Source organism: Notolepis coatsorum, assembly GCF_963971535.1.
Source record: "Notolepis coatsorum genome assembly, chromosome: 19".
In the NCBI taxonomy this organism is placed as follows: domain Eukaryota; kingdom Metazoa; phylum Chordata; class Actinopteri; order Aulopiformes; family Paralepididae; genus Notolepis; species Notolepis coatsorum.
Genome location: NC_140183.1, coordinates 8,142,642 through 8,155,309, shown reverse-complemented (window position 1 = coordinate 8,155,309; position 12,668 = coordinate 8,142,642). Strand labels below are relative to the sequence as shown.

The 12,668-nt window shown below is 42.0% G+C and overlaps 1 protein-coding gene across 18 annotated transcripts in view; it reads right to left on the bottom strand.

The window, feature by feature from the left end:
- ubr5 (ubiquitin protein ligase E3 component n-recognin 5) overlaps nucleotides 1-12,668 on the bottom strand; it is a 137,858-nt gene that overhangs the window by 65,296 nt on the left and 59,894 nt on the right. For 10 of the 18 annotated variants that reach the window (XM_084336878.1, XM_084336862.1, XM_084336865.1 and 7 more), the window contains 8 exons: nucleotides 9,918-10,115; nucleotides 6,545-6,755; nucleotides 6,218-6,344; nucleotides 5,560-5,711; nucleotides 4,162-4,257; nucleotides 3,542-3,665; nucleotides 3,323-3,420; nucleotides 1,674-1,831 (listed from right to left, as the gene is read on the bottom strand). In XM_084336878.1, coding sequence (XP_084193004.1) covers nucleotides 1,674-1,831; nucleotides 3,323-3,420; nucleotides 3,542-3,665; nucleotides 4,162-4,257; nucleotides 5,560-5,711; nucleotides 6,218-6,344; nucleotides 6,545-6,755; nucleotides 9,918-10,115 — 1,164 coding nt within the window. Of the gene's footprint in view, nucleotides 1-1,673; nucleotides 1,832-3,322; nucleotides 3,421-3,541; nucleotides 3,666-4,161; nucleotides 4,258-5,559; nucleotides 5,712-6,217; nucleotides 6,345-6,445; nucleotides 6,756-9,917; nucleotides 10,116-12,668 lie in introns of all 18 variants that reach the window. The other 8 variants (XM_084336861.1, XM_084336871.1, XM_084336874.1 and 5 more) reach the window with 1 other exon arrangement.

Below are 12,668 nucleotides of genomic sequence, written 5' to 3'. Positions count from 1 at the left end.
ATCGCCATTCCAAATACTGATCGTGATTCCAACGTTATCCAGCATTGCACATGAAGGAGGTGACCCTCGTTGATGCATCGTTATAAGCGCTTGTCTTGCCGGAGGATTTAGACCCCACCCGCACGCCGCAGCTCGGCCCAGAAAACAAACCACATGGTTTCAAATGGAGTGCAATAGCGGCTGCAAGGCATGAGGCGGCGGTATTGGCCGTTTGCGATCTCAGACCCATTCCCAATGATATCAGGCTGGATGGATGAATTATGAATGGATATAGCGAATAAAAGAAATAACGATTAAAACCCGACTTTTCTCGGGTTTGGCGCTCAAGCGATGGCGAGTTAACCCGACTTATCTCGGGTCTGGCACTGAATGTGTTAAACTGGTCATGAATGAATGAATGAATGAATATTTATTTCGAACATGATTTTAAAAAATCTGTTTAGTGAACTTTAAACTGGTCATAACATTGTAGTGAACTTTAAACTGGTCATTAAACTGCTCATAACATTGTAGTGAACTTTAAACTGGTCATGATTGAATGAATGAATCTTTATTTCGAACATGATTTAAAAAAAAAAATCAGTTTAGTGAACTTTAAACTGGTCATAACATCGTAGAGAATTTTAACCTCTTAAGCCCGATGGGTCTGGCTTAAACCTCACATCGCTGTTTGTAGTCATATGAGGAGAGGGCATCCAGAGCTCTCAATGAGCTTTGAAATTTCGAAAAACTACATTTCCTAGCGGATTCAAGCTTCCTGCAATCAAATGACTTCTGTATGATTTATTTTTATTTCTCATTTTTCGGGATTCTCTACCACAATGCTGAGCGTTATTGGCATAGATTGGAGCGCAGTTAGTGTGTCTACCTTCTGTGAACATTTAGCAACCATCCACGTTTCAATCCGATCCAAAATGGCGGAGCCATATCCATTATAAGAATGGAACTGTACATAGAGTAGATTTCATTCACAGTTCTTGCTGCACGCCTGGAGATACTAAATCCAAATTGAACTTTGCCATTTGAAAGAGGAGATTTGGCCCGATCCATAGATGTGCGAGTTGGCTATAATACGGTAATTTATAGGCCTGGTATTCTATATTCTATAATAATATTTCAAATTGCATGTGTCCGGATGGCAGAATTCAGTACTGTATCTACAAAACCTTCCGTTTAATCATCTTCACTTTATTAATTTGCTAAGATATTTTGTACACATGATCTCAAGAAGGTGCTGAAACGGGAATGTTTAGCGCACAAACGAAAGTATGTAGAAATGAACTGGTTTGTCCATGTTGGACTATAAATAGTGCCTGTCAAATGAGCCATACTATTGTCTCCATAGCTACAATATAGAATATACGATGGGGCCGCAAACATCATGAAAATGGTCAATAACGCTGGCGCCAGGGAGTAAAGATGGGAATACAGCATGGCAGTCAATGAGTTAAGCACCCCCCACAGCCCAAATGGAATGATACAAAAAAAATATCTATTATTATTTAAGTTTTTTCATATTCGACTATCGGCTCATTTTGGCCAATCAAAGTCGACTATACAAATTCTTAGTCGGGGACAGGCCTAGTGTGTACCATTAAAAAAAATACCTTAGTAGAAAATGTATCGTGTTGCTTAAAATGCAGGCTCAGGCTCAGCTGCAGAGAGAGACTGACCTGGTTGATGTGCTCGGCTCCGGTCCAGGTGAAGCTGCAGGTGTCGTTGCAGCAGAGGACGTAGAGAGGAGAGTCGTCAGGGTTGGTCCCCAGCGGGCAGATCATCTCCATGAACACAGAGTCCGCATCTTCCTTCTCCACGATGCCAGGGTCGCCCACTGTGTTCAACACAATACTCATATACCACCCTACATATATACAATACACTTATATACCACCCTACCTATATACAATACACTTATATACCACCCCTACCACCCCTACCTATATACAATACACTTATATACCACCCCTACCTATATACAATACACTTATATACCACCCCTACCTATATACAATACACTTATATACCACCCCTACCTATATACAATACACTTATATACCACCCCTACCTATATACAATACACTTATATACCACCCCTACCTATATACAATACACTTATATACCACCCTACCTATATACAATACACTTATATACCACCCCTACCTATATACAATACACTTATATACCACCCCTACCTATATACAATACACTTATATACCACCCCTACCTATATACAATACACTTATATACCACCCCTACCTATATACAATACACTTATATACCACCCTACCTATATACAATACACTTATATACCACCAGCTAGTGAATGAGTGATCTAGTTACAGAGCTAGTGAATGAGTGAGCTAGTGAATGAGTGAACTAGTGAATGAGTGAGCTAGTTACAGAGCTAGTGAATGACAGAGCTAGTGAATGAGTGAGCTAGTTACAGATCTAGTGAATGACAGAGCTAGTGAATGAGTGAGCTAGTTACAGAGCTAATGAATGAGTGAGCTAGTTACAGAGCTAGTGAATGAGTGAGCTAGTGAATGGGTGATCTAGTTACAGATCTAGTGAATGAGTGAGCTAGTTACAGAGCTAGTGAATGAGTGAGCTAGTGAATGGGTGATCTAGTTACAGATCTAGTGAATGACAGAGCTAGTGAATGAGTGAGCTAGTTACAGAGCTAGTGAATGAGTGAGCTAGTTACAGAGCTAGTGAATGAGTGAGCTAGTTACAGAGCTAGTGAATGGGTGAGCTAGTTACAGAGCTAGTGAATGAGTGAGCTAGTTACAGAGCTAGTGAATGAGTGAGCTAGTTACAGAGCTAGTGAATGTGTGACCTAGTGAATGAGTGAGCTAGTTACAGAGCTAGTGAATGTGTGACCTAGTGAATGAGTGAGCTAGTGAATGAGTGATCTAGTTACAGAGCTAGTGAATGAGTGAGCTAGTTACAGAGCTAGTGAATGAGTGAGCTAGTTACAGAGCTAGTGAATGAGTGAGCTAGTTACAGAGCTAGTGAATGGGTGAGCTAGTTACAGAGCTAGTGAATGAGTGAGCTAGTTACAGAGCTAGTGAATGAGTGAGCTAGTTACAGAGCTAGTGAATGGATGAGCTAGTTACAGAGCTAGTGAATGAGTGAGCTAGTTACAGAGCTAGTGAATGGGTGAGCTAGTTACAGAGCTAGTGAATGGGTGAGCTAGTTACAGAGCTAGTGAATGAGTGAGCTAGTTACAGAGCTAGTGAATGGGTGAGCTAGTTACAGAGCTAGTGAACGGGTGAGCTAGTTACAGAGCTAGTGAATGGGTGAGCTAGTGAGTGACACCCACCCTTGGCCATCTTCTGCGCAGCCTCCAGTGCGGTGATGGCAGCAGGGTAGGCTCTGCCACTAACTGCCAGCATGAACGGTGTCATCCCACGGGCGTCCCTGTCAACAAGACGGACGGATGCACAAGGTATTTAGAAAGGCAGGCGAGTGGAATATTTTATTTTAAAATCCAGGGCAAACTGCTGCACAGGAGAACTTCTCCTCTATAAACAAGTCGTACTTTGCGGAGAGCAGCTCTCGTAGGTGCGGCCGCAGGACCACACTGTCACACATGAGCTTGAGGATGAGGTGGGCGTTGGCCTTCCTGTCTTTAGACTCCACCACTGACGGCTCAGAGGACGGACCTGCGAAGAGGACGGAACATATTATTAAAGACACCAGCTGTATGTTGCGTACACATGGTCCTCATTACAAATTAGTCAATATTAAACATAGCACCTAAATATATATATACAACAATAAAAGAAAAAGGACCAACTGCAACAATATATATAATATCTACAGGGTTATTAACACTGACCTGGGATCTGTGGTGATATAGTATGAAGTGTGGTCTGACCTGGGTTAGGGTTATTAACACTGACCTGGGATCTGTGGTGATATAGTATAAAGTGTGGTCCGACCTGGGTTAGGGTTATTAACACTGACCTGGGATCTGTGGTGATATAGTATGAAGTGTGGTCTGACCTGGGTTAGGGTTATTAACACTGACCTGGGATCTGTGGTGATATAGTATGAAGTGTGGTCCGACCTGGGTTAGGGTTATTAACACTGACCTGGGATCTGTGGTGATATAGTATGAAGTGTGGTCTGACCTGGGTTAGGGTTATTAACACTGACCTGGGACGGTGGAGGTACTGGGACCCTGGCTGCTCCCTGTGGAGGCTGTGGTGAGGGAACCCACAGCTGGAGCTAGAATGAAGTCAATGTCCCCATCTGGTGAGAAAGAAACATTAATACAGTCATGATGAGCAATATAATATTACGTAAATCTCTGAGAGAAAGACAGAGAGACAGAGACAGACAGACGGAGACAGAGGGCTAGATCCACAAAGAATGGATCCATTCAATTCATAATGAATTCTAAGTAAGGGTGCAACTAGCACCGTGCAATCCATTCTTTGTGGATCTAGCCCAGAGAGACAGAGGCCTTGTCCAGACTAAAACGATTTTGATCCGTTTAGTTTTCGTTTAGTTTTAAGGTTTCCATAAAAATGAAAACGTCTCAAGATAATAAGTGCATGCCACAAATTTACTAAATAAATGTCTTTCCCGTTTCTTTTATTTTGAAAACCCCCCGACCGGAAGTGTTATAGTGTCTGTTGCTAGCAGCTTAACTTGTGTCGCCGGTTCTGTGCTTTTCGAGCTAACGTAACGTCATTAGTTTCCAAAGGAGAGGAGAGAAAGACCGCGGCTCACATGTAGCTCAAACTACCTGTTGGAATAAATTAATTGATTGATGTCCCTGTGTGTGTCCAGTCATTTCAACTAGCAAACTGGGTTTTCAGAAAAAGGATCAAATACTTTGCCTAAAACGACCAAAATCGTTTTAGTCTGGACATGGCCAGAGAGAGAGAGACACGAGACACTTCTGACAACGTGAAGGGTTTAAGAACGAACTGCCTTTAGGCGGCTAGGTGGTGCAGTGGGCAAGGCGCTCACCACCAATGCAAGAGACGCTGGGTTCGAGCCCAGCTCTCCGCATTGCTATCAGCTTGGCTGGTCGTTCATACTAATACAATTGGCAGTATTAGGGTGTGGATCGGACGTTGTGGACAGCGACTCCTACAGGTCGGTTGGTGCGCCTGCGCAGCAGGATCAGGAAGCGACGGGGGCGGTGTGCCCTCCAAAAACGCAGACCCCCGACGCTGAGAGATTGCGCTGTTCAGGTGAAAAGATGCGACTGCTGCTTCCTCGTGTACCGGAGGGGACACGTGATGCAAGGCATGGTCCACATTGCAGCCGGCTTGTGGGAGGCATGGCCTAACAGCGTTCGAGACAGGGGAGGGTAGAATTGGACGATACGAAATTGGGATGGGAGAAAAATAGAAAAATAGAAAATGGGAGAAAAAAGTAGATAAAAAAAAAGAACTGCCTTTAGCACTTAGTCCAAATTCAGACTCAAGACTTACTTCTGTTGGATACAAAACACAAGAAACAAACAAGAAAAAGCGGCCAGTTTGAAAAGACAGCCTGACCAGCGCTGCTGCTGCTCCTCAGTGGACTGGCTGTACTGACCTGGGTCCATAGGTGGGGGGTCCGGCACCCAGCTGGGAGGGGCGATGGGCGGAGACACAGGGTCCTGGTGGTCGCTGGAGGAGGGCCCAGACTCGTGGCGACCCAGCCCTGCTGCCCGTAAGGACCGCCGCATCATCTCTCTCAGACGCAGCCTGGAGGTGAGGTGTACAGAGGGGATTAAACATCCCTTCTGAAATGTATAATTCATTTCTTTGCCATCTCTCTCTAGCTTTAAGAGAGGGAGGGGGGCGGGCCGCACGAGAGCCAGCCACAACAACTCTGTTGTCATGGTGACATTCGTGTTGACATAGTTCCTAAGATTACCGTGTTGATTTCAGAAAGAGCGGGGCGCCGATTCAAGAAGAAGCATCATCCTTGTCGTCCACCGTCCTGAATACACAGCTCGACTTGGCAGCTCATGACTAGTGGTGTATGTGTGTATATTTTACCTCATTGGAAAATTCTCTTTTATACATTCTCTGTATCACAGTATTAAAATAAAATAAAAACACTCCTTCAATCAATATCTGAAACGTTTTTAATAAAACACTAACCTTCTTACTGTCTTCTATCAATCACTCTTCCACTAATAAATCTTCCTTGCCTATATTACTACCTACTATACTAATAGGTCTCTAAATGACTAGGTTCTGCTCACCCTCTGGTGCTGGAGGAACCCGTCCTGTTGCCAGAGCTGTTGCTGGACACCACAGAGATGGCGTTGGCGATGGCCTCCACGGCAGACAGGCGCTCTGCGAACGTGTTCCTCTCCGAGCGCTCAGCTTCTGAAACCACACAGCATCAGCGGTTACCACGGAGACCAGAGCCAGGGAGGGGTAAGCGGTGAAAAAAAACACTAAGAAAGAACCACACGCTGCAAAAATACCATCTGTGTCTCTGTCCCTCTGTCTGTCTCTGTCTCCTTGCATGTCTCCTACTATGCGTCCATCTCTCTCCCTCTCCCTGCCTCTAGCTGTCTCTCTACCTTCCTCCTCCTTGGTCTCCTTGTTGCTGACGGGGAAGCAGACGGACACGGCGGCGTGGAGGATGTTGCGGTTGCCGTCGCAGCGATGCCCGAGGAGGGAGGCCAGGGCCTGGCCGCTCTGGTCCAACAGGAAGGCCTGCTCCAGGGTCACTAGGTACTGACGGCACGCCTCGTAGTCACAGCGCAGGACGTGCTGCATCAGGGTCTGCTTCTGTTAGGAGACGAGACAAGGTTCAGGAGAGAAATTACAAATACATTTGATTTGACTTGTAAGTATTGGTTTTGGTCTTTTTGTATGTTATGGCTATGTTGACAATTTACAAAAAATCTATAGTTTACCTCTACAGCCATGATAATAAAATGAGTCCTCATCTATAGTTGACCTCTACAGCATGATGATAATAAAATGAGTCATCATCTATAGTTGACCTCTACAGCATGATAATAAAATGAGTCCTCATCTATAGTTTACCTCTACAGCATGATGATAATAAAATGAGTCCTCATCTATAGTTTACCTCTACAGCATGATAAAATGAGTCCTCATCTATAGTTGACCTCTACAGCATGATAAAATGAGTCCTCATCTATAGTTGACCTCTACAGCATGATAAAATGAGTCCTCGTCTATAGTTTACCTCTACAGCATGATGATAAAATGAGTCCTCATCTATAGTTTACCTCTACAGCATGATGATAATAAAATGAGTCCTCATCTATAGTTGACCTCTACAGCGTAATAAAATGAGTCCTCATCTATAGTTGACCTCTACAGCATGATGATAAAATGAGTCCTCATCTATAGTTTACCTCTACAGCATGATGATAATAAAATGAGTCATCATCTATAGTTGACCTCTACAGCATGATAATAAAATGAGTCCTCATCTATAGTTTACCTCTACAGCATGATGATAATAAAATGAGTCCTCATCTATAGTTTACCTCTACAGCATGATAAAATGAGTCCTCATCTATAGTTGACCTCTACAGCATGATAAAATGAGTCCTCATCTATAGTTGACCTCTACAGCATGATAAAATGAGTCCTCGTCTATAGTTTACCTCTACAGCATGATGATAAAATGAGTCCTCATCTATAGTTTACCTCTACAGCATGATGATAATAAAATGAGTCCTCATCTATAGTTGACCTCTACAGCGTAATAAAATGAGTCCTCATCTATAGTTGACCTCTACAGCGTAATAAAATGAGTCCTCTTCTATAGTTGACCTCTACAGCATGATGATAATAAAATGAGTCCTCATCTATAGTTGACCTCTACAGCATGATGATAAAATGAGTCATCATCTATAGTTGACCTCTACAGCATGATGATAAAATGAGTCCTCATCTATAGTTGACCTCTACAGCATGATAATAAAATGAGTCCTCATCTATAGTTTACCTCTACAGCATGATGATAATAAAATGAGTCCTCATCTATAGTTTACCTCTACAGCATGATGATAATAAAATGAGCCATCATCTATAGTTGACCTCTACAGCATGATGATAAAATGAGTCATCATCTATAGTTTACCTCTACAGCATGATAATAAAATGAGTCCTCATTAGGCCTGCCGCGATAAGCAATAAATCGATTAATTGCTGCGATAATTAAAATGAATGCAATGATTTTGACGGGCGCGATTAATTGCTATTTGCGCGTTTGTTTTAATGAGGCGGAACCAGTGCCCCTTCAGTCACTGTCCGTGTTGGGAGGCGGGCCGCTGACGTTACTAGAGTACAGCACGGGAGCTCCGTGGGGCAACGCCACATAGACATTTCTCAATAGTGTTGCTCCTTTTAACCAAGTAGCATTATTTGTAGTGTAACGTTAGCTATTTTTAGACCCAAGTAGTTACTCGCTACTGCCCGGAGAAACTGGACTGCTAAATAATGATGAAAGATAGAGCTTTGATTCTCATTCCATGCTAACAACATTAGCTAAATATCTAACAAACGAAATACAACGTATAGCATAGCTACAAGTACAACACAGAATAACGTTAATACAATTACATGCATCATTGTTTACAATGAACGGGTGGGGCTAGTCAAAGGACTGGACACGGGGACAAGTTAAACATGAATTAATTTATTATAACACTCCGGTAGTTTCGAGTCGTGCTGCAGTGCTTACGCACCACAGCTATTCTATTACTGCTTTGACGCTTCCTCCTCATCGTTGATTGCCTGTAGTAGCTGCATCTAACGTTAGTAGCTAACGTTAAAACTAACCGAAAGGTAGTTGTTCACCAACAATTTGTTTTATCATTAGCTCAAAAACAACCGGACGAGACATGTTGTCGGCTCATAGTTTCTGCTTAGGATAATAACAACAATACTTCCGGTCCGGTCGGTGGGCTTCAAAATAAAAGTCAAACACCGTTAAAGACGGAGCGGTGGGCTTCAAAATAAAAGTTTTGGGAAATAAATTTCTCAAAAAAAATTCTCTAACCGGTCGCAATAATATCGCTTATCGCGATATTTTCGGGGGCAATTAATCGCCCAGCAAAATGTGTTATCGTGGCAGGCCTAGTCCTCATCTATAGTTTACCTCTACAGCATGATGATAATAAAATGAGTCCTCATCTATAGTTTACCTCTACAGCATAATAAAATGAGTCCTCATCTATAGTTGACCTCTACAGCATGATAAAATGAGTCCTCATCTATAGTTGACCTCTACAGCATAATAAAATGAGTCCTCATCTATAGTTGACCTCTACAGCATGATAAAATGAGTCCTCGTCTATAGTTGACCTCTACAGCATGATGATAAAATGAGTCATCATCTATAGTTTACCTCTACAGCATGATAATAAAATGAGTCCTCATCTATAGTTGACCTCTACACTACAGCATGATAATAAAATTAGTCCTCATCTATAGTTTACCTCTACAGCATGATGATAATAAAATGAGCCATCATCTATAGTTTACCTCTACAGCATGATAATAAAATGAGTCCTCATCTATAGTTTACCTCTACAGCATGATGATAATAAAATGAGTCCTCATCTATAGTTTACCTCTACAGCATAATAAAATGAGTCCTCATCTATAGTTGACCTCTACAGCATTATAAAATGAGTCCTCATCTATAGTTGACCTCTACAGCATGATAAAATGAGTCTTCGTCTATAGTTTACCTCTACAGCATGATGATAAAATTAGTTCTCATCTATAGTTTACCTCTACAGCATGATGATAAAATTAGTTCTCATCTATAGTTTACCTCTACAGCATGATAAAATGAGTCCTCATCTATAGTTTACCTCTAGAGCCATGATAATAAAATGAGTCCTCATCTATAGTTTACCTCTACAGCCATGATAATAAAATGAGTCCTCATCTATAGTTTACCTCTACAGCCATGATGATGATAGCAGCTTTCTTTTTGATGGTGGAGTTGGAGGGGAGGTTGGCCAGGGAGTGTACTCCCATGCCCAGGCTGGCGATGGGCGGTAGGTCCAGCCAATCTGGGTCTCGTATTCCACCCATGCAGTCTTTGGCCATGGGGTAGATGGTGCCGTTACCGTCCCTGAGGATGACGGGAGACTCCTGCAAGGAAGGTGTTGAGAAGCAGGTGTTATACGGTTGAATTCACCACCATGTTTAGGCAACGAGGACACTGCCAGCTCTCCACTTCCTATGAGGTCATGACACTGCATCTAGAAAGGGATATATTAGCCTTCAAGGACCATCAATAAAATAAAAAAAGGGAAATATCCACGCTAGCTAGCATATTTGTAAAGCTATGCATTCTTGCAATACCACCATCAATTATATATATATACACAAGTCACAAAAGTTCAAATACATTTTTAAACATTTAAAAATGTTCCTTCCTGTAGTATAACTTTTGGGATGAAAATAAACCATTCTGTATGAAGTACCACCATGACAATAGTATAAAAAAAGATATTAAAGATCACACTGTAATTTGCACGGGAGGCTTCAATAACGTTTGGATGATAATCCATTTTGTGAATACATTTGTTGAAACAACATCTTTGTTGGCCGACAGGTGCTGCCATCTTAATGTTAGCAAGCTAAAGCATGATATGCTTCACTGCCTGCCTGTTTCGTTTTTATGCTTTGTGTGGGGACTGCGGATGAAAACTAGCAAGCATCCTTGCTAAATCCGGTGTATTTACACTAGGGATGCACAATGATTATCGGGTCGATAATTATTGGGCCGATATCAGCAATTATGACATCATCCCGATAAAATTATTGATAGCTCCGATATATAATATATTTTTTGGTTAACAAAATGCGGTGTGGGTGGATTGGGATGAAGGGCGTTTGTTTTTACTGTAGACTCCTCCCGTTTTGCCAGTACTGTGGTACGACTGATAGCGTGTGGTTTAGGAAGAGGGAGTTTTTCACAAATCCAGCGCTCCCTTTCTCATGCCTGGCTGTGACGTAGTCACGTAACTTTCAGAAGCAGCGCGGATAGTAAACAAAGATGGCGTCAGTAGTGTGGGACTTTTTCAAAGTTTCAGAGGAAAACAGTTTGCTTGCTATTTGTAACAAATGCAATGCAGAAGTTCCACGAGGAGGGAAAGGGGCAACAACACATCCAACATAATAAGTCACCTGCAACATCACCACCGCTACGATGGTGTATTCAAATCCGACGACGACGCGCGAGAAGCTAAAGGCTAAGCTGCTGCGAATCCAAAGCCAGCTGCAAAGTAGCCCCTTTCGTGACTGCGATGCAAGCCTCGCTTGATCGCAGTCACGAAAGGGGCTAGCTGCAAAGGAACCGGCAGGGCTTGTACCTATTGACGAGGCGTTTGCAAAATTAAAGAAGTTTGACAGAAATGTCCCAAGGGCTCAAGCACTTGACGACCAGCCCTTTTCCCTCGTTGAAGACAAAGGATTGACGGATTGTGAATTTTGTGATTCAAATTATATTTATTTGGAAAAATAAATATGGTCACTTTATTTGAAGAGTCAAAACTGTTGTCTTGGCTTTGTTTTGTTCATAGTAGTAACGCTCATGTCATGATAAGTCTGGTTAGGTCAAAACTACAGGAATACACATTTTTTAAATAATAATAAAATAAATATAATTTTATCGGTTATCGGTATCGACCTTGAGGAGCAGAAAGTTATCGGTATCGATATCGGGGCCAAAAATCAATATCGTGCACCTCTAATTTACACTGCATTTATTTGTAGTGTCCATTAATATGCTCTGTCCAGTCTAAATAAACAAATAATAAATAAATAAATAAATAATAAAGCCAAAGGCTGCACTCTGCATAGCTTAATTAACGTGCATAACATTACTTATAACGTTAAGTAACTTGTGTTCCGCTGGGAAAGCATCAGCATCACTGCATACACTTGGTTTAATCCAAACGTCCATTCGGAAACGCTGTATTATGAAATAAGATGGGTGAGTGTCAGTCACTAAACTCTTTTTTGCATATTTGATTAATTTCCTGATATGACGGGGAGTCGGGCACCCCTCCTCATCTCAAGTTCAAGTTCTTTAATAGTTGTCATACAGAAGTACAGAATACTTTCATACAAAATGCTTCTTACTGTTACGCTCCAGAGACTGTGCTAGACAAGATAGTATCAAATAACATAATAACATAATATAGCATGAATTTAGAAGAAGAAAATGAGGTCACAGTGTTCGGTATAGACATATGTACAATGTTCTGAGTTACCATATAATATACAATACACAATACTATGCAGTGTACTAATGTACAGTACTATCTAGTGCAAAGCAGAAATGGGATGAGGTACAATTTTAGGTACAATTTACAGTAAGGTGTACGAGTTGTAGTGCAATCCTTCATCCATAAATATAAAGTGTGGGGAGTGGGTGCTACAGTGTGTTTGTTTAAAGTGGGTGTGTGCTATAAAGTGTGTGGAGTGGGTGCTACAGTGTGTTTGTTTAAAGTGAGTGTGTGCGTGTGGATGTGTGTGCTATGTGTGTTTGGTGGTTGTTGTTGTGTAGTGTTCATTCATTGTTCGTTTAGCAGCCTGATGGCCTGGGGATAGAAGCTACTTCTGAGTCTTTCTGTGCTCGCCTTGAGACTCCTGTATCGCTTGCCTGACGGCAGCAGTTCAAAGAGGCAGTTGTTC